General features: G+C 39.3%; 1 protein-coding gene across 1 annotated transcript; it reads right to left on the reverse strand.

The window, feature by feature from the left end:
• Positions 1 to 519: 519 nt before the first annotated feature.
• On the reverse strand, positions 520 to 1482 carry LOC150048029 (olfactory receptor 14J1-like). Its single transcript, XM_090355253.1, has one exon. It carries the CDS (start codon positions 1480 to 1482, stop codon positions 520 to 522), a length of 963 nt encoding a protein of 320 aa, XP_090211379.1.
• Positions 1483 to 23160: the final 21678 nt, after the last annotated feature.

Consider the following 23160-nt stretch of genomic DNA (forward strand, 5'->3'; position numbering starts at 1 on the left):
ATACACATTTATACTAGTATGTAAAAGTGATCTGTACAGGTCAAACATTTTAAAATGAACATTTGAAATGAGAATAGTTTTGTAAATATTTTAAGTTTGAGTTGTGGATAAATATTATCACTCTATTTTCTTGTTATTGTATTTTTGCCACATCTGGGGCTTAAATTCAAGAACTGGGCACTGTCCCTGATTTCTGTTATCATAATTTTGCACACTCACAGTTTTTCATAATGTACCATGTTTGTACCTGTGTCCATGTGTGGATATTTGAGTGTATATACATGTGCTGGGAAGATTAGAAACTATACTTATGTGATAAAGTCACAACTATTAATCTTCTTACTTTAAGAGAACAAAATGGTTTCAGTGACTTAAAGAAATATAGTGGAGTTTATATAATAAAAAAGGTATATGTTACATTAATAATCTATGGAAAAATATTTCTGCAATCTATTATCATTAAATAATAAAGAAATTCCAGTTACTATATGAGCACATGTGTATACAATTGTAAATACACTAACAACATAGGAGATATGCTTTTTTCCCAGTGAAATAGCGACCCAATAGTAACTTCCCTACAGCTTTCTTTAGCAACTCATTCTTCAGGCTGTAGATGACAGGGTTGAGTGTGGGAGGAATTACTGTGTAAAAGATGGACAGCATAAGATCCAAAACAGTTGAAGAGTCTGAAGTTGGTTTGAGATAGGCACAGATGCCTGTAGAGAGGAAAAATGAGACAACAAACAGGTGTGGCAGGCATGTAGAAAAGACCTTAGACCGGCCTTCAGCAGAGGGTATTCTTAGAACCGTGGAGAATATGTGGAGATAGGAGAGGGCAATGGAGATGAAACAGGCTAAGGCCACCAGAGATATAAATACAGCCACTCCAATGACTGCAAGGTAATCGTTGGAGCAGGAGATCTTCACTATTTGAGGAACATCACAGAAGAACTGGTGGATTACTTTGACTTTACAGAATGTGATAGAAAATGTGGCAGCAATGTACAGGGTTCCTGAGATGCCTCCACTTACCCATACAGCTACCACAGCCCTCTTACAGCTTCTGGGATCCATGATGAGCTCATAGTGCAGTGGGAAGCAAATGGCTGCATAGCGGTCATAGGACATCACCGTGAGAATGGCCATCTCAGCCCAGCCAAAAGATGTGAAGAAGAAAACCTGGAGCATGCACTGACCATAGGAAATGTAGCCATTGCTTGTGAGGGAGTTGTTAATGGACTGGGGGACTGTGACAGAGATGAAGGAGAGATCCAGAAGGGAAAGTTGCTTCAGGAAGTAATACATGGGAGACTGGAGATGCTGGTCCAGTGTGGTGATGGTAATAATGATGACGTTGCTTGTCAAGGCCAAGAGGTACATCACCAAGAAGAGAAGGGCATGTAAAAGCTGCAGATGGTGATTTTCAGAAAACCCCATGAGGAAGAATCCACTTATTTTGCTTCCATTTGTGGTAACCATTTGGAAAATACAACTTGTATTAGCACCTGTAAAATGAAATCATGTGTGAAATTCAGTCAACAAAACTCATGTGAATTACCTATTTGGTAATCACTTTTATTTTTACAGCTCCTGATAATCTGTAATTTTTGAAATCTAGTATATACTACTACTACTATTCCTATTAATTTATTTTTTTGGTCCTCAAGGTCTGAGCACTGTCTCTACATTAGTGTTAGTGTAGTAGTTTAACATGTGGCCCACAGTTCTTCCAACTTTTTGGTGTTTACTTAGAGACAAGTGTCTCATGAATTTTTCTATCTGAGCTTGCTTAGAAATCAAACCTCAGGCTCTTGAATAGCTAGAATTACGTGTTTTAGCCAGTTTTCTGGCTTTGAACATGGATTTCAAAAGACACAAAGGGACTTTCAGCATAAAAGTATTATTAATTTGAACTATGTTCACATAAAGACTTTTCTTTGTTACCTACCTGTGTCAGGGATTCTTTGAAGAGCTTAGAAGATTCTTTACTTAGATAATCACATAAATGACAATATTTCCTAATTTAAAAATATAAACACAACAACATAGGCATAAAAACTTATGACTCTATAAACATAATGTTTTACTACATAGTTTAATATAAACCCTCAGCCTAATTTTGATTATGTTCTAAAATACAAGCGCCAATGATTGTATGTAGAGATTCCTTCTTGAATGCCTGTTTGTTAAACACGTCATTTGAAATATGATGTAAAAATCAATGTTAATAAATTCTTTAATCAAAAGAAAACTTTCACTTCACTGCTTATTAGCGTAATAAATATATATATATGCATTAAATAATGGGTTGAAAAACATGCTCATTTACAGTTAGGTCTGCCTTCTCTCATGTTAAAATTTTAAAATTGTGGATCCTCAAACCAGTTTAAAAATTGTTATTCTTGTCAGAATTTCCATAGTCTTTTCCCTCTATCTCATTCAAGATTTAGAAACTCGAAGATCAGCGGAAGATGGCGGCGGTTCCAGGTGAGACGTACTGAGCTCTTGCCAAGATTCATGTACTGGCAGTGCAGGAGACAGTCCTTTAACAGAAATTGATCCTAAGTAAGCTTTAGGACCACAGAGAACTCGGGCAGAGAGGAAAAAAAGGGAAAAAAGGAGGAATACCCCCCTATGACCCAGCAATTCCACTACTTGGCATTTACCCAATCATCTAGAAACAAAGACATACTAAATCCACCAGCACAACAATGTTCATTGCAGCACTATTTACCATAGCAAAGATATGGAACCAACCCAGATGTCCCTCAGTTGATGTGTGTATCAACAAGATGTGGTATTTATACACAATGGAATTGTATCCTGTTGTCAGAAAGAATGACATTGCCCCATTTGTTAGGAAATGGAAAGACTTAGAAAAGATCATATTAAGTGAAGTAAGCCAGACTCAAAGGAACTTAGGCTCAATGGTTTCCCTCATTCGTCATAATCAGTAAAAACCTTGGGCTCTCCTAGCAGAGATTTGCAATAGAGCAAAACCTTGATACAAAAGGCTATATCATAGGATGCTAAATGAAAGGATCTCTAGGATATAGAAACCAAAACCATATAATGAGTGATTGTTGTTCTTAAGGTACTATGTTATCTATCATCTCTTTTGCTGTCCCTTGGTTATCTCATATTGTTACAGTATCTCACTTTGTTACCTGATATACCAGATATATTTGTATTTGGTTATTTGAAATTGGATAGGGAAGGGGGGAAAACAAGATGAGGGGTGGGGTTGGGGGGGAGGGAAATGGGGACCAAGACATGTGAAAGGGTATCAATGTATGGGAATTAATGCACCATCTATCTGGCAAATATGAAACCCTTCTATTAATTCCAATAAGAAATATATGAAAAAAAGGTTTAGAAACCCACCACTTGTCTTCTAGGTGCACATATAGCTATTAAAGATCATCACAACTTCCGACATTTTTTTCTAGAATCACATAGACTTTAAAACGTTTCCCGGAGAACAGAGTTGGTGAGGTTTTTATGTGGCAGTATAGATGACATCTTTCAAAACACTTACATGCCAAATGAGAAGAATGAAGCATTTTCTCTATCTTTCTGGCACCTAGATTTGGGATTATTGAAATTTCCATATAGAGACAGAGTGGGTTGGCAAATATAAGGTTTTGTTGCCTGTAGTTTTGTGGTGGCAAGCTTTAAAGGACATATTAATTGTCTGGAGAATTGTGCAAATTCAGAGATACATGCTCTACTCTCAGAAGTTCTGATTCAGAAGGTCTCAAGTGAGAGGTGATTATGAAGCTGAATGCCTTCCAGGCTCTCTGCCTGCACTGCTGGTCTCAATTCTGCACCTGGAGAAACACTTTGCTAGCTAAGTCATGCACTTGGGAAAGTCTCACAGAAAATGTTAAATGAGTTCTAAAGTAACTGAGCCTCTATGGTCAGTCCTGTTAGAAACTTAGATGTCAGTGGTCACCTTTTTCTTTCCCTTTGAGGCCTGGGAATTGAATCTCAGATTTTGGTCAGCTATTTCAGTCATTCATTTATAATACTGAGGGCAATGAATATGTTTTCTGGAAGTTCCTTAAAACCATCTAACAGTACTGCTTGAAAAACTCACGAGGTGATTTTGGATTGAGAGGATTAACATCATGAAATAGCAGTCTTACCAAGAGCTATGTTCAAATTCAATGCAATATCTATTGATATTCCCAAATCAGGCTTTAATGTAATAGAGGAAGCAACACAAACATTCATATGGAACAATAAAAGACTCCACATAGCAACAACAATCCTCAGCAGAAAGGACAGCACTGGAAACCTGAGTGCCAGTGATTCATGCCTGTAATCCTAGCTACTCAGGAGGCTAAGATCTGAGGATTGCGGTTCAAAGCCAGCCTGAGCACTAGAGATTGTGAGACTCATCCCCAATTAACCACTGGAAAAGTGGAAGTGGTATTATGGCTCAAGGGGTAGGGTGGTAGCCTTGAGGTGAAGAGCTCAGGGACAATGCCCAGGCCCAGAGTTCAAGTTCCATGACTGACAGAGACAAACAATAACATTGGAATATCAGTACCAAACTTCAGACTCTATTACAGAGCTATCATACTAAAAAGAGCTTGGTACTAGCACAAGAACAAGCCTGAGGACCAATGGAATAGAACTGAAGACCCAGAGATTAACCCACAGACCTAGGGCCACCTAATCGTTGATAAGGGAAACAAAAATACTGGTTGGAAGAAAGACAGCCTTTTCAACAAATGATATTGGCAGAATTGGTTAAATACCTGTGGAAAAACAACTAAGGTTGGATCCTTATATGTCACCCTGACCAGGAATTAATTTCAAATGGACCAAAGACCTTGAGGTAAAAGCAGACACTGAACATTTTACAGGAAGAAAGAGGAGAAACACTAGGGTTCCTTGGCACAGGTGGAAACTTTTGTAATAAAGACCCAAAACACAACAAATTAAAGAAAGTTTGCACAAATGGGATTGCATTAAAATGCAGACCTTCTGTATGGCAAAGGACATAGGTAGCAAGTTGCACTGAAAGCCCAAGAGTAGGAGAAGATCTCCACTAGCCACACAACAGGTAAGGGCCTCACACCTAAAACATAGCTACAGCTCAAAAAATTGAGTCTCTTTGTTGGAAGGCAGGTTTCAGCACCCCTCAGTCTCCAGTTTCAGTGGCCTGGGAGAGGGGGCTGTTGGGCAGGTGGCATCAGGGACACCTTCTCCCCCTTTGGTGCGGTCCTGGGTCTTAGCACCAGCCTGCCTGTCAGTCTCCAGTCAATGTCCTGGGGGAGGGGGCTGTTGGGGGAAGTGGCAGAATTCTGAATTCCTTGTCCCCCTGCACTTGCCAGTCTTTCTTGAGCTGGGTGGATGGGTCTGGGCTAAGTTCTGTAGCTTGCCACCAGCTCTGCTTTCCCAAAGGCTTTGGGAGAACCCACTAGCTAGGAGTCAATATTTGCATACCCAATGCTATGGGCATGGTATTGGAAATATAAACATAATTACATAGACATAAAAACCTATGACTCTATAGACATAATGTTTTATTTTATAAATTAAGATGTTATCTATGATGTACAAACCCTTAGCCTTACTTTGATTATGTTCTAAAAACTAAGTGCCAATGATTATATATAGAGATTCCCTTCTTGAACACTTGTTTGTTAAACATGTCATTTGAAATATGATGTAAAATTCAAGGTTAATAAATTCTTTAATAAAAAATTGAATCTCTCCAAAACAAATCTTCCAAGAAACAACCATCTCATTAAAAGGTGGGCTATAGACTTAGAGAGACTTCTCTGGAGAACAAATAAGAGTGACCAATAGACACATGAAGAAATGCTCTACATCTCTGGCCATAAAAGAAATGCAAATCAAAACAGCTCTGAGATACCACTTCATTCCATTTAGAATGGCCATGATCAAGAAATCTAATAACAACAGATGCTGGTGGTGATTAGGCCAGGAGATATCGATAGTACACTGTTGGCGGGATTGTAATCTCGTTCAGCCACTCTGGCAAGCCGTGTGGTGATTCCTCAAATGCTAAGCAGAGAGCTCCCACATGACCCAGCAATCCCATCCCTGGGCATTCACCCAAATATCCAGAAACAAGGACATACTGAAGCCACTACACAATGATGTTCAATGCAGCATTATTTACCATAGCTAAGATTTGGAACCAATCCAGATGTCTCTCTGTAGATGAATGGATCAACAAGCTGTGGTATTTGTACTCACTAGAATTCTATGCTCCCATCAGAAAGAATGACATTATCCCATTTGTAAGGAAATGGAACAACTTGGAAAAAAATCCTATTAAGTGAAGTAAGCCAGACCCAAAGGAACATAGGCTCAATGGTTTCCCTCACCTGTAATAATTAGTACACATCCAAAACTCTCCTAGCAGAGGATTACAATAGCTCAAACCTTAGATGCATAAGGCCATATAGGATGAGGCCAAATTAATGGACCTCCAGGTCATGGAAACAAGAGCTTAATTATAAGTGACTGTTACCTTTTATGTATTATGTTTTTCTCCCTTCTCTTGTGTTGCCCTTTGGTTAATCTCATATTGTTACTGTATCTCACTTTGTTACCTGGTATATTATATAGATGTTTACCTGTTTATTTGAAATAGGAGGGGAGGAATGAGGGGAGGGAGTGGGAGAGGGAAATGGGGACAAAAATATAAGAAGGAATATCAATATGCACCATGTATCTGGTGAATATAACTATAACCCCTCTGTACATTGAAATAAAAAATAAAAATAAAAACAAAATGTTTTTAAAAGACATTAAAATTCAAAAGCTAAAATTGTATAAGAAACAAAATTTAAAAGTTGGCACACCAGATAAGTAACTTAAAATTTACAAATGAAACAGGAAAAGTCTTGAGGAAATATTGAGATGTGAGAGTTATTGAATGTAAAAATTAAGAAAAATAGAGTATATTTAAAATGTGCCTCATAAGATAAAAATTTTAAATGTTCATCACAGAATAAAAATATCATTTCAAGCAAAAGAATGAATTAAAGTTGTCAATGTATAATTGTGTAAATCAATGAATGTGAATGAATCAAAAGTACAGTTCAAGTGACGAAAATAAACCCTGAAAGTTTCACCAGCATGTTTTTTGTTTTTCTTATTAAAGAATTTATTAACACTGATTTTTACATCATATTTCAATGACATGTTTAACAAATAAGTGTTCAAATAGGGAATCTCTATATACAATCACTGGCACTTAGTTTTTAGAACATAATCAAAATTAGGCTAAGGGTTTGTATTTCATAGATACATATTAATTTATGAAATAAAACATTATGTCTATAGAGTCATAAGTTTTTATGTCTGTGTAGTTATATTTGTATTTCTAATACCATGTCCATAGCATTGGCTATGCATATATTGAGTCCTTGCTCTTGTACTCTTTGGACCTAATAGCCATATATTAAGGTTACCATGGGCCTTTTTTTTTTTTCCCTTTGGTCTTGTCTCACTTCACATGATTCACTCTAGATTCATCCACTTCCTTGCAAATGCCATTATTTTATCTTGTCTGTTGGCTATATAGAATTCCATTGTGTGTATATATATATGTATGTATATATATATGTATGCAAATATATATATATATATATCACATTTTCTGTATCCATTCATCTACAGTAGGGCATCTGGATTGTTTCCATCACATGGCTATTGTGAATAGTGCATAGATAAACATAGCTGAGCAGGTGTCCTTATCTTACCTTGGGTTATGGTGTTCAGGGTAGATGCCCAGAAGTGGTATGGCGGGATCATAGGGAAGGTCTATTTTCAGTTCTATAAGAAACCTCCACACTGCTTTCCAGAGTGGCTGAACTAGTTTACAATCCCACCAGCAGTGTGGTAGGGTTCCTTTTTCTCCACAACTGCACCAGCAACTGCCATTGTCTGGGTTCTAAATCTTGGCCATTCTTGTTGTGGTCACGTGGTATCTTAGGGTTCTTTTTATTTGCATTTTCTTTATGACCATGGATGAGGAACATTTTCTCATATGTTTTTCTGCCATTTTAATCTCTTCCTCTGATAAGTCTCTCTTTAGTTCCCTTGCAAATTTAGTGAATGGTTTGTTGTGTTTGTGGGGGATTAGTTTCTTGAGTTCCCGGTAGATATTGGATATTAACCATTTGTCAGATGTATTATTGGTAAATATCTTTTCCCAGTTGATTGGCTGTCTCTCTACTTTTGTAGCTATGCTTTTATCTGTGTAGAAACTTTTTATTTTAAGATAGTCCCATTTATCAAGTCTCTCTCCAATTTGTTGTGACCCTGGGATTCTGTTTAGGAATCTTTTGCCTATGCTTATGAGTTCCAGTGCCTCTCCTCCTTTATCATGTAGCAGTTTCATGGTTTCCGGTTTGACATTGAGGTGTTTGATCCACTTTGAGTTAATGCTTGTGCATGGCGAAAGGCTAGGGTCAATTTTTAGTTTTCTGCATGTGGCTGCCCAGTTTTGCCAGCACCAATAATTGAATAGGCTGTGTTTGTTCCACTGTATATCTTTGTCAAATACAAGTTGACTATATGTATGTGGTTCTATTTCTGGGTCTTCTATTCTCTTCCATTGATCTTCTGGTCTATTTTTGTGCCAACACCATGCTGTTTTTGTGATTATGGCTCTATAGTAGAGTTTGAAGTCTGGTATTGTAATACCACCTGCATTGCTCTTTTTGCCTAAAATTGTTTTGGCTATTCTAGGTCTTTTCTTGTTCCATATGAACCTTTGGATTGTATCTTCTATTTCAATAAAGGATGTCTTTGGGATTTTGATGGGGATTGCATTGAATTTGTATATCAGTTTTGGCAGTATAGCCATTTTTACTATGTTGGTTCTCCCTAACCATGAGCATGAGATGTCTTTCCACTTCCTACTGTCCTCTTTAATTTCTTTTGTTAGGCTTTTATAGTTTTCATTAAATATTTTTTTTACATCTTTGGTTAAGTTAATTCCTAAGTATTTTATTCTTTTTGGGGCTATTGCGAATGGGATCGTTTTCTTCATTTGGCCTTCTGTTTGTATATTGCTGGTATAGAAGAAGGCTACAGACTTGGGTCACTCAGGTAGAGGATGATGTCATCTGCGAATAGGGATAGTTTAATTTCTTCTTTCCCTACATAGATCCCTTTGATGTCCTTCTCTTGCCTTATTGCTCTGGCTAAGGGTTCCAGCACTATATTGAAGAGAAGTGGAGAGAGTGGGCATCCCTGTCTATTACCTGATTTTAAGGTAAATGGGTCCAGTCTTTCACCATTTAGTATAATATTGGCTGTACGTTTGTCATATATGGCTTTGATTATTTTAAGGAATGTACCTCTTATTCCTATTTTTTCTAGTGCTTTCAACATGAATGGGTGTTGTATTTTGTCAAATGCCTTCTCTGCATCCAGAGATATTATCCTATGATTCTTATCCTTAGCTCTATTGATATAATGTATTACATTGATTGATTTGCCAATGTTAAAACAGCCTTGCATCTGTGGGATGAAGCCTACTTGATTGTAGTGTACAATTTTTTAAATTTGTTTCTGGAATCTGTTGGCTAGTATTTTATTGAGGAGTTTTGCATCTGTGTTCATTAGAGAGATAGGTCTGTAGTTTTCTTTTTTTGTTGTTGTTGGGTCTTTTCCTGGTTTGGGGATGATTGTAATAGTAGCTTCATAGAAGGAGTTTGGTATTGCTCCTTCTGCTTCTCTTTCTCAGAAGAGTTTCAAGAGTATAGGTGTTACTTCATCTTTAAATGCCTTGTAGAATTCCGCAGTGAAACCATCTGGACCTGGGCTGTTTTTGGTTGGCATTTCCCTGATGGCTTCCACAGTTTCATTGTATGAAATTGGTTTGTTCAATTTGATTACCTCTTCATTTCTCAATGAGGGTAGCCTAAATTTATTTAAGAAGTCATCCATTTCTACTAGATTTTCTTGTTTCTTTGATTATAGTCCCTGGTAGTACTTACTCATAATGGACTGAATTTCTTGGATATCGGTTGTGATTGTTTCTGTGGGGTCTCTAATCTTGTTTATTTGAGTCTCCTTTGTCCTTTTTTTTTATTAATCTTGCCAGTGTTCTGTCAATTTTGTTGACTCAAAGAATCAACTTTTTGATTCATCAATTTTGTGTATAGTGGATCTTATTTCAATCTCTGATATTACTGATTTTATTTCTGTTATTTCTGTCCTTCTAGTTGTTTTAGAATTAATTTTTTCTTGTTCTTTTAGGTGTTTTAATTTCTTTTTTTAGGTTACTTACATGCTCTTTTGTCTTTTTAATATGCACTCCTAGTGCGATAAATTTGCCCCTTATAAATGCCTTTGCTGTGTCCCATAAGTTCCTTTGTTTGGGTTGTTAGTCCTCCGTCTCTCCCGACCTGCAAGAGGGATAGAGAGAACATGCCCAGACCAGGATAAGCCGAGAAAAGAAAGAGCCGACTGATGGCCCCAGCCCTCCCCCACTGAAGGACAATCAGACGTGGCACGGAGACCTGTCAAGGCAAGAGCTCGTTTATTGAGGAAGTACATTTAGCTAATATAGGATGCAGGAGTCAATCAGTACAAAGGTGGTCAGGGCGGCAGGGGGGTGGGGAAAGGTAGGTAAAAAAGGGGAATCAGGTGCTGTCTGAGAATGTGGAAATGTTTGGGGACAATCCCACAGGTAGCCTTACTTTACATCACAAACCACAGCCACGCCTTCCAACCAGGTGACAGGTAGGTTGGGTCCCAAACCAGGAAATGAGCACTGGGCCATGAGTTAGTCCTCCTTTTCTACAGCACATGTTTCCATTTCCCTGATACAAGGTGCCCCACATCTCCCCCTTTTTTCTTTCATTAAGCATGTGCTTGCCTTACTCGAGAGTGTGCCTGTCTTAGGTTGTCCCCCTCTGGGGATCTTACCTGTCACTGACTACCACTTTAGCTCTTCAGGCAATTTACCTGTAGGGTTGGAAGTCCCAAAAGGAGATTTTAAGTAGGGGAGATGGCCAACGTCAGCAACAAAAACCCTTCTATATACCTGTACATCCTGGTAAGTGCTAGGGCCAACCTCGTAGGGTTTCTAGTCTGCCATCTCGTAGCACAGCATATTTTTGTTGGACCACCAGTAACAGAACAGCTTTAACCTGATCTCTAAGAAACTGAAGGATCTTATTGTTCACACAAGGTCTGAATGTGAATACGAGGATCACTGTAACCAAGGTGCCCACACAGGGGAGAGGTAAGAGAACCAACCATTTAGTCCAGTCCATAGATAGCAACCATCAAGTTCATTTTGGTGGCATTTGAGAATCTCCTGCAGCCTTTTTAAGGAGATCAAGGCCTCAACTCTTTTGGAGGACTACTGCAGCCAGGGAATCAATTTGAGATTGTAGGTCCAAAATAGTGTTTTGTCCCAGGATGAGGAGAAGGAAAGCAACTGAGGAATCCAACCACAGCTTGGCAGAACATCCAGTATGGTCTCTTCATTCCTGTGACTGAGAGGGAAAAGGAAAATCATACCTCAAGAGGGGATGCTTTTGGGTAATTATTTTTTAGTTTGCTGACAATATTTTAAATCTCTAGCCGGTACCCAAATTGCATTTGGTTCTCCCACCAGGAAGACACATCCAAATCCTCTCCCCACACTAATGAGGGGATCAGGGCCTCTCTGATTCAGTAAGAGGATCTCTCCAACGGACTTCAACCTTTAAATAAGGTGTCTGATTAGACCAATGTCTCTGAAAGGCCGTCAGAGGCTGATCCTTGGAAAAAGTTAAAATGTTTAGTGTAAGTATGGCTGTCCTCAATTGATCATGGGGGTTGCCTCCCCTCTTTTTTTATTAGTTGATCATAAAATAAGGCCCATTATCTGTTTTAACTTTAGGGGTAAATCTAAGATAGCAAAACATTGTAAAAAAATGACTTTCAGCGTGTCGGGCTCTTTCGCTGGAATGCGCAGTAGCCCAACAAGCATGTGAATAAGTATCTATAGACATAAATATGTATTTTAATTTCCCAAAGGGTGCATAGTGGGTTACATCAGTCTGCCAGATAATGTTAGGTTTAAGGCCCCGGGGATTGACCCCAGGGGATTGTAGAGGTAGGATTTGTAAAAATGGCATTCACGATTTACATGTCCTCACGATCTTTCTTAAGTCTTTTATAGGGACCAGGAGGAATCTCTGATGCAACCCTCTCCAATTTAAGTGAGTCAGTTCATGTGGCAGGGATCTGACTTGAATCATTAGGGTGAAAGTTTAAGAAATACTAATCACATCACTCACTTTACCATCACATTTCCAGTGTCAGTCTGCAAGGAAGAAGGACAAAGATGGTCCATTCAGTCCATCTGACCAGGTTTAGATGAACAGCCTTTGTGCCAGCTTATCTTACCCAGAGCTGCACCTTTGCCAGTTCACCTCTCACCCCCAAAGATGGTCACACAGGACTACCTTAAGTTCTCTTGGTCCTTTCTCTTGGCATTTGATTGCCTGAACAGTTTTAAAAGACAGGCAGGGAAAGCTTCTGACACTGATAAACAAATTTACATTTAAAGTTTGATACTATTATCCAAACTTTAACTCAAGAAAATAAATTCCAAATTCCCTAATACCTCTGGACTAAACAAGATACAATGTTTACAATGTAAACAGCTGTATGCATTACAATACCAGTTTTTTTAAAATGTAGATTTCAGAATGTCTAGAAAAATCCTATTAACCAGCTCCTCTTTAAAATAATGCAATAATCCTTTGAGACATTGGAAAACATTCAAACCTAATAATTTTCTTGAAGTTTAGACTTAGATTTACCCAATTGCCTTTGTGTTTCAATTATGAATTTATCCATTGTTTTGGATGCTGACAATTTAACCTTGAACATGTTCACTTACATCCATTCACACATGCATTCATACTCAAAGATCTTAAAGCTCGCAAAGTTAGTATCGGCTGTACATTTTTAAAAGGATTTGCGCTCTCTCTCTCTCTCTCTCTCTCTCTCTCTCTCTCTCTCTCACACACACACACACACACACACACACACACACACACACACCCAAACCACAGGAATCTATATTTAGGATTGGTATCAATTTCAAGGACAAAACTGGACAAGAAAAAATACCCAAGGAGAAAACATGAAACAAGAACAAGACAGAGAAGCAGAGACTTTTAAGTATCTCCCAAATTTCTGATGGCATGCCTGGCCTTAATCTACCAGAGTGATGGAAAGACCATGGGGCCCTGAACTCAGGGGACATCTCCCCTACCGAAATTTCCGTTCCCTGGTAGCAGCCAGCGCAGGCCATCCTAACCTACTCTCAAACAAAACCAGACATTGACTCTAACAAGAAAATGGCGCTCAATTGGATACATTTAACACAAAAACAGGAACTCAGATGAATGTTCTCACCAAACAACTTATTTAGATTTAGACATGTCTTGCCGGTGGGACTCTCAGGCATGCCCTGCTACTGACAAGAAACCCAGAATGGGGTCAAGGTGTCCCTTGACCACCTAGGCCTTAGAGAGCTTGCTGTGCCCAGCTTTTTGGCCCACAGTGCACTTCTAGATGGACATACAGGGTGGCTGGCTGACTTTTTACCTCCAGAGGCCTTTGCTTTAAACCTTGGCATCTTTCCAAAAAAGGTTGTTATAGGAGGGGCGGTAAAGGAAAACCACTGCTTATAGAAAAAAAAAAACAATCCTTTTTCTCAATATCATAAATATACAAATTATTAGGAATTGACAAAAGACTTGGGAGCCCTGGTTAGGTGGCCCCCCCATGGGCATATTTACTGCAGGGAGATCATGAAGAAATCTGTATTTGAAACCTGTATTTGCCTGACCCTTATGATAACAAAAATGAGGAGTTCTGAAACTATTCCTGTATTAATTTTAGTAGCTCCAATTGTTTTTCCCACCAATAGGACACTGCTCCATCAATAGGGGGTCATGTGATTAGACTGTGGCCCCTAGAATCGGGGGAGCAGTTTTATGCTAATTTTTTCATAATTAACGCAGTCATCATAGAATGCCACAACATCTGTACCTGTCTCTCCCTAGAGATTACAGAGCATGTCCTCTTTAAGAACAGTGGCTGAATGGCTCTGGCCAGGGCAGGGGGCCATGCCATTTGCTAAGATGCTGCTAGGCCACCTACGCCCAGGAGCTGGGGCCTGCCCCAGAGTTTCTAGGAGCCAGGAACTTAAGGCCTGGGAGGAGATAATAGCTCCGATTGTGTTGTTGCCCAGACCTCAGCTTTCAACTATAAAAAACACTGTCTCCTCAAAGGGGTTGCAGAATTTGTGAAACATATTGTTGGCAGGGCTGTTGGCCATGCCTTGGGGCAGTACCACCCACTCATATCTTTCATCTGGCCGCTGGAAATTGATTGAGGGAATGGAGAATGGAGAATGGAATTTTTCGCAATCCCGGGGATCTAGAGGAATAGAAAGAAGCAATCCTTGATATCAATCACAATGAGGGTTAAGTCTCAAGGGATGGAGGGGATCCAAGGCTACCCTTGCAAGGGGGTACCAACATGAACCATCAGCTCATTAATCTTTTTTAGGTTCTGTAACATTCTCCATTTTCCTGAGAACTTCTGTTTTTTGTTGGTTTTTTTAATGTTTTTTTGTTTGTTTGTTTGTTTGTTTTTTTGCCTGTCCTGGGCCTTGAGCTCAGGACCTGAGCACTGTCCTTGGACTTTCTCAAGGCTAGAACTCTACCACTTGAGCCACAGCACCACTTCTGGTACCGAGGAATTGAACCCAGGTCTTCGTGCATGCTAGGCAAGCACTCTACCACTAGGCCAAACTCCTGTCCTGAGAACTTCTGTATGACAAACTCAGGACTATTCCAAGGGCTTAGAGAGGACTTGATGTGCCCTAAAGTCAGCTGTTCTGATATTATCTCCCTTAGTTTCTGTAATTTATATAAAGGAAGCGGCTTCTGTTCCATCCAAACTGGAGGGCCCAGAATCCATTGAATGGGGGTGGTGGTGGTAGGAACAGTGGCCTTTAGGATTTGGGGTAAGGCCTTACACAGGGTGTAGGAGCGTTCCACCTTGCAGCCTCCCCAGGCAGGTCTCCCCTATAGTTATTTAGATGGCCTGATAGGCCGAATTGCTGTTGATCCTCTGCCTCTAGAGTATCATTATATATCCTTTTATCGTCTGTGATGATGAATGCCTCTGCCTCTCCCAAAATATCCTGTCCCAGTAGGTTGGCTGTTAGGCCAGACACCACTGGGGGGCTCACCTCCCCCTGGCTACCATCCACATCCTCCCAAGTGAGCCAGTTTTTGGCCTCTTCAGACTTGGTGCCACCTCCCACCCCTAGCAACTGGGTCCAGGAATAAATTTCCACTGGGGGGGAACCTCTTCCTTTCTCGATACTGTCCAATCTGCTTGGATGTCAATCAGGCAACGGAACTCCCCGCCCAGAAGATCCTCCCCAAGAAGACCCAGTCCATTTTTGACCTAATCTGTGGGATTTCCAGTCCAGTGACCCCCAGTTCCTAGATGAGATGCCTCCTTTGGGTGATGGGGATGGAGGGTGTCCCGTCATTAGTGTAAAGGCTTTCCCTCGTTATCAAATTTAGATTTATAATCCTTTTGCCAATGGAATCCCTTTCTGCATTGGGGACAGGGTGTTTTAGGTGGAGTTTGGCCTTTTGTCTGGCCTGAAAGACATCCCTGTGGGGGATCAGGTCCTATCCCACCCCTAGGGCAATCTCTTTTGAAGTTGCCTTGCTGGCCACACCCATAACAAATTCTCTTCCAGCCCCCTTGAGAGAGGTAAGGGCAGTAGAAAGCACCTAGGCAAGTGAAGCCTTTTGGGCTTGTAGGGCTGTAACCAGCATCTGTGACTGGTGGGCTGGAGTGCCTACATACTTAGTGGCAACTATCCACCTCCCCATAGATCTTTCCTTCATTCCTGAACAGGCCAGTTTGCTCAGGGGTCTAGCCCCAGGATCAAAGGAGACCGACAATCCCTCAAGACTTTAAACCCTTTTTTTCCTGAGCAGCGGGAGGGCTAACTTTTTGCAACTCTGAGCACTCTTCAATTAAAGTTTCCTCTTTGAGGCCACCTTGGGGGCATCTCTGCTGTCCCTAGATGTAACTGAGCCAGGATAGGAACAGGCCTTGAGGGCAGACAAGGTCGATAGACCTCAAGAGGAGGATCCTCCTCCAAGTTAATCTCCCTCCTGGCCACACATTCTATGTGGTCCCAGGTATTCCAATTGAAAAGATTGGCCGCCATTAACCAGAGAGCTGCGTGTGTTAAGGCCTCCCAGACCTTCTCAGCCTGGGCATCTGAAATCTCCAAACCTTTGCTTTTAAGCATAAATCTCCATGCTTTGAGTGTCGGGTCCTCATTCTTGGTGTGAGATTGTCCCATTTTTACAGGGATATCCTTACCTCGTAACTCGCTTGGCTCGACTCGACGGTTTTGCTTCGATGAACACTTTTTTTCCTGCCCCAAATTGGGCACCAGAATGTTGGGGTTTTTAGTCCTTCGTCCTTCCCTACCTGCAAGAGGGATAGAGAAAACACGCCCCGACCAGGACATGGCGAAAAAAGGAAAGCACCGAATGATGACCCCTCCCTCACCTGAGGACAATCGGACATGTCAGGGAGACCCATCAAGGCAGGAACTCATTTATTGAGATAGTACATTTAGCTATTATAAGATGCAGGAGCCAATCAGCACAAAGGTGGGCCGGGCGTGAGAAAGGTAGGTAAAAAGGGGGAATCAGGTGCTGTCCAAGAGGGTGGAAGTGTTCAGGGCCAATCCCAGAGGTGACCTTACTTTACATCACAAACCACAGCCAAGCCTTCCAATCAGGTGACAGGCAGGTTGGGTCCCAAAACCAGGAAATTAGCACTGGGCCACGAGTTAGTCCTGCTTTTCTACAGCATAGGTTTCCATTTCCCTGAAGTGACTTGCACCACAAAGGGCCTCAAAACAGATTTGGGGGAATGGGGCCAAAAGTGAATACTACTGCACTCTTGGTGGGCATTTGAACTTGTTCAATGGCTGTAGAAAGAAGTATGGGGTTCCTCAAAAGATTACATATAGAGCTTCCCCATGACCCAGCAATGTCACTTCTGGGCATTTATCCAATTGAACACAAAGCAGGCCATACCAAAGCCTCCAGCACATCCATGTTCATTGCAGTATTATTTACCACAGCTGGGATATGGAATCAACACAGATGCCCCTCAGTAGATGAATGGATCAAGACAATGTGGTATGCAGACTCAACGTAATTTTATGCTTCCATTGGAAAGCACAGAATTTGTAAGGAAATGAAAAATCTTGGAAAAATTATTTTGCATGAAGTAAACAAGACCCAAAGAATCATAAGTATCCTGGTGTCCCTCACTTGTAATAATTAGAATGTGCCCCTAATTCTCCAGGTAAACCCAACTGATAGTAAAAGACAAAAAATTACACTTAAACATGATAGATTAAACAGGACTGAACATTTACAGTAAGATAAAGGAGGATGCTTTTAGGAGAGGATCACTAGGACTCAAAGAGTATGTGTATATGATTATATAAAACAATGCTTATTGAAATGAATGTCAAGAAATGAATAAAAGAGGTTATTTTATTTTATTATTGTAGTCTCCACTCCCTAATTTTCTTCATTGTGGTTGTTTTTAATTCCTGTGCCTTTTGTCTTATATGTAAATTTGTCTGATTTGGGAAGGGCAAAGGGAAACATAGAAATAGAGGGAGGAAGGATAAACAGCACCTTTACTTAATCTGTTGAACATGAACTGTACAACATGTGGGTGTGGGGAGGTCCAAGAGCAAAAAACAAAGGAAACAAGGAAAGACGTTCTATGTTCAAAAAGTAATAAACTCAATACCTGGTAACTAACTTCTTGTACATGACCAATACAGTAAAACAATAAAAACGTGGAAAAACTGTTCAGTTATTCAATGTTGGGCACAATAATTGTTATGAAGACTTTTATGGAAATTTATAATTTTTATGCTATGCTAAATATTATAGGGAACAAATAAGTATTTGAGCCATTTGAACATATTAGGAATGGCAAAGTATTGCAGCTATAAAAATATACTCGATACTTTCTAATGATATATATTCTTTAACCAATACAAGTATTTGTGTTTCAGGCACCTGATATGACATCAACCATTCAAAGTCTCTTTTGGAATAGTTCATGAAACAATAAAATCATATGAGTTGTAGAGCAACATGGTCATACCTCTGCTGACATATACATAAGTTGTTTCATATTTTTTAAACAATGTGGTCAAGCTGAAGAGACAATTGAACCATTTGATAAATTAGCCTGATACATTTCTTGCAAATCAGAAGAGGTAAGCTTTCAGTTTTACATGAATTGGAAGAATAATACAGTGAAAATCACTACTAAATGCCACATTGTTAAAAGCTTATTTTTCTTTCCTAAAAATTATTTTCTTATAAGTGATATGGTATCTTATAGATTCAAGAGAAATACAATAGTTATATTTTGCTAATGAACTTGGTAATGCATATATATTTATAGTAGTATGTAAAAGCGATCTGTACAGGTCAAACATTTTAAAATGAACATTTGAAATGAGAGTATTTTTGTAAATATTGTAAGTTTGAATTGTTGATAAATATTATCACATGGGGCCGGGAGTTTGGCCTGGTGGTTAAAGTGCTTGCCTAGCATGCATGAAGACCCAGGTTCGAATCCTCGGTACCACATATATAGAAAAAAGCCGGAAGTGGTGCTGAGGCTCAAGTGGTAGAGCTCTAGCCTTGAGAAAGTCCAAGGACAGTGCTCAGGCCCTAAGCTCAAGCCCAGGACTGGCAAAAAAAAAGATAAATATTATCACTCTATTTTCTTGTTATTGTATTTTTTTGCCAGTTCTGGGGCTTGAACTCAAGACCTGGGCACTGTCCCTGTGTCCTGTTATCGTAATTTTACACACTCACAGGTTTTCATAGTGTACCATGTTTGTACCTGTGTCCATGTGTGGATATTTGATTGTATATACATTTGTTGGGAAGATTAGAAACTATTGGACTTATGTGGTAAAGTCACAGCTATTAACTCTTTATTTTAAGAGAACAACCATCTCATTAAAAATTGGCCAAAGACTTAAAGAGAGAATTCTCTGAAGAACAAATAAGAATGACCAATACACTCATGAAGAAATGCTCTACATCTCTGGCCATAAAGAAATGCAAATCAAAACAGCTCTGAGATTCTACTTCACTCCAGTTAGAATGGCCAGGATCAAGAAATCTAATAATAACAGATGTTAGTGGTGATGTGGCCAGGAGGGATCTCTACTACAGTATTGCCACAAGTTTTATCTTGTTCAGCCACTCTGAAAAGCATTGTGGTGATTCCTCAAAAGGCTAAACAGAGAGCTCCCACATGACACAGCAATCCCATCCCTGGGCATTCACCCAAATATCCAGAAACAAGGACATACTAAAGCCACTAGCACAATGATATTCATTGCAGCATTATTTACCATAGCTAAGATTTGGAACCAATCCAGATGTCTCTCTGTAGATGAATGGATCAACAAGCTGTGGTATTTGTACTCACTAGAATTCTACGCTGCCCTCAGAAATTATGACATCACCCCATTTGTAAGGAAATGGAACAACTTGGAAAAAATCCTATTAAGTGAAGTAAGCCAGACCCAAAGGAACATAGGCTCAATGGTTTCCCTCACCTGTAATAATTAGTACACATCCAAAACTCTCCTAGCAGAGGATTACAATAGCTGAAACCTTAGATGCATACGTCCATATAGGATGGGTCCAAATTAATGAACCTTCAGGACATGGAAACAAGAGCTTAATTATAAGTGACTGTTACTCTTTATGCATTATGTTTTTCTCCCTTCTCTTGTGTTGCCCTTTGGTTAATCTCATACTGTTACTGTATCTCACTTTGTTACCTGGTATATTATATAGATGTTTACCTGTTTATTTGAAATAGGAGGGGAGAAATGACAGAGGGAGTGGGAGGAGGGAAATGAGGGCAAAAACATAAGGAGAGATATCAATATGTGAGAAGTAATGCACCCTTTATCTGGTGAATATAACTGTAACCTCTCTTTACAGTGGAATAAAAAAATAAAAATGAAAACAAAATGTTTTAAACAGATTTTAAAATTCAGAAAAATATAATTGTATAAGAAACAAAATTTAAAAGCTGGCACACAAGAACAGGCCTGAGGACCAATGGAGTAGAACTGGGGACCCAGATATTAAACCACAGACCTATGGCCACCTAATCTTTGACAAGGGAGCCAAAAAAATAGAATGGAAGAAAGACAGCCTCTTCAACAAGTTGTGCTGGCAGAACTGGTTAAGCACCTGCAGAAAACTAAAGTTGGATCCTTCTTTGTCACCTTGCACTAGAATTAACTCCAAATGGATCAAAGACCTGGAGGTAAAAGCTGACACACTGAAAACTTTACAGGAAGGAATAGGAGATACACTAGGCCTCCTTGGCACAGGTCAAAACTTTCTTAATAAGGACCAAGAATCACAACAAATCAGAGAAAGGCTGGATAAGTGGGACTGCATTAAACTGCAGAGCTTTTGTATGGCAAAGGACATAGCTAGTAAATTAAATAGGAAGCCTACAGAGTGGGAGAAAATCTTCACCAAGAAACAACGGACAAAGGCCTCATATCTAAAATATATCAACAACTCAAAAAATTGAATCACTCCAAAACTAATCTCCAAAGTAACAACCATCCCATTAAAAGATGGGCCAAAGACTTAAAGAGAGTCTTCTCTGAAGAAACAAAAATGGCCTATAGACACATGAAGAAAAGCTCAACATCTCTAGTCATAAAAGAAATGCAAATCAAAACAAGTCTAAGATTCTATCTCACTCCAGTTAAAATGGCCAGGATCAGGAAAACGAATAATAACAGATGCTGGAGGGGATGTGGCCAGGAGGGATCACTACTACACTGTTGGTGGGAGTGCAAACTCGTTCAACCACTATGGAAAGCAGTGTGGCAGTGCCTCAAAAGGCTAAACATAGAACTCCCCTATGCCCCAGCAATTCCACTACTTGGCATTTACCCAACCATCCAGAAACTAGGGCATACTAAATCCACTAGCACAACAATGTTCATTGCAGCACTATTCACCATAGCAAAGATATGGAACCAACCTAGATGTCCCTCAGTTGATGAGTGGATCAACAAGTTGTGGTACTTGTACACAATGGAATTCTACGCTGCTGTCAGAAAGAATGACATCACCCCATTTGTTAGGAAATGTAAAGACTTAGAAAAAAATCATATTAAGTGAAGTAAGCTAGACCAAAGGAACTTAGGCTCAATGATTTCCCTCATTTGTCATAATCAGTAGAAACCTTGTGCTCTACTAGCAGAGATCTGCAATAGAGCAAAATCTTGATACATAAGGCCATATAGTATGAAGCTAATTGAAAGGACCTCCAGAATATTGAAACAAAAGCCATATAATGAATGATTGTTGTCCTTAATGTACTATGTTTTCTCTCATCTCCTTTGCTGTCCCTTGGTTATCTCATATAGTTACAGTATCTCACTTTGTTATCTGATATATTGAATTTATTTGTATTTGGTTATTTGAAATTTGATAGGGAAGGGGGGAAAACCAAGATGGGTGGGGGGTGGGGGGGGAGGGTAATGGGTACCAAGACATGTGAAAGGGTATCAATGTATGTGAATTAATGCACCTTCTATCTGGCAAATATCATGTAACGCTTTTACTAATTACAATAAAAAATTTTTAAATGTTCAATACAGGATAAAAATATCATTTCTAGCAAAAGAATGAATTAAAGTTGTCAATACATAATTGTGTAAATTAATGAACACGAATGAATCAAAATTATAAGTGAAGAAAATAAACCCTGAAAGTTTCACCAGCAAGTTTTTTGTTGTTTTTTTTTAAGAATTTATTAACACTGATTTTTACATCATATTTCAAATGACATGTTTAACAAGTGTTCAAGAAGGGAATCTCTATTTACAATCACTGGCACTTAATTTTTGGAACATAATCAAAATTAGGCTAAGGGCTTATATTTCATAGATACATATTAATTTATGAAATAAAACATTATGTCTATAGAGTCATAGGTTTTTTGTCTATGTAGTTATCTTTATATTTTTAGTACCATGTCCATAGCATTGTGCATGCAAATATTGAGTCCTCACTCTTGTACTCTTTAGACCTAATAGCCACATATTAAGAATACCATGCGCCTTTTGTTTCTTTGGTCTTGACTTGTCTCGCTCAACATGATTCGCTCTAGATTCATCCACTTCCTTGGAAATGCCAATATTTTATCTTGTTTGGTGGCTACATAGAATTCCATTGTATATATATATATATATATATATATATATCACATTTTCTGTATCCATTCATCTGTAATAGGGCATCTGGATTGTTTCCATCGCCTGGCTATCGTGAATAGTGCAGAGATAAACATAGCTGAGCAGGTGTCCTTATCTTACCTTGGGTTATGGTGTTCAGGGTAGATACCCAGAAGTGGTATGGCAGGATTATAGAGAAGGTCTATTTTCAGTTCTTTAAGAAGCCTCCACACTGCTTTCCAGAGTGGCTGAACTAGTTTACAATCCCACCAGCAGTGGAGTAGAGTTCCTTTTTCTCCACAATCCTGCCAGCAACTGTCATTGAATGAGTTCAAACTCATGGCCATTCTTGTCGGGGTAAGGTGATATCTTAGGGTTGTTTTTATTTGTATTTTCTTAATGACCATGGATGAGAAACATTTTCTCATATGCTTTTCTGCTATTTTAATCTCTTCTTCTGAGAAGTCACTCTTTAGTTCCCTTGCCCATTTAGTGAATGGTTTGTTGGATTTGGGGGAGATTAGTTTCTTGAGTTCCTTGGATATTAAGTATTTGTTAGATGTATTATTGGTAAATATCTTTTCCCAGTTGGTTGGCTGTCTCTCTACTTTTGCGACTATGCTTTTATCTGTACAGAAACTTTTTATTTTTAGGTAATCCCATTTATCAAGTCTCTCTCCAGTCTCTTGTGACTCTGGGATTCTGTTCAGGAATCTTTTGACTGTGCCTATGAGTTCCAGTGTCTCTCCTTCACA

The sequence above is a fragment of the Megascapheus bottae genome, chromosome 22, assembly GCF_031878675.1.
Source record: "Megascapheus bottae isolate mThoBot1 chromosome 22, mThoBot2.hap1, whole genome shotgun sequence".
Classification (NCBI taxonomy): domain Eukaryota; kingdom Metazoa; phylum Chordata; class Mammalia; order Rodentia; family Geomyidae; genus Megascapheus; species Megascapheus bottae.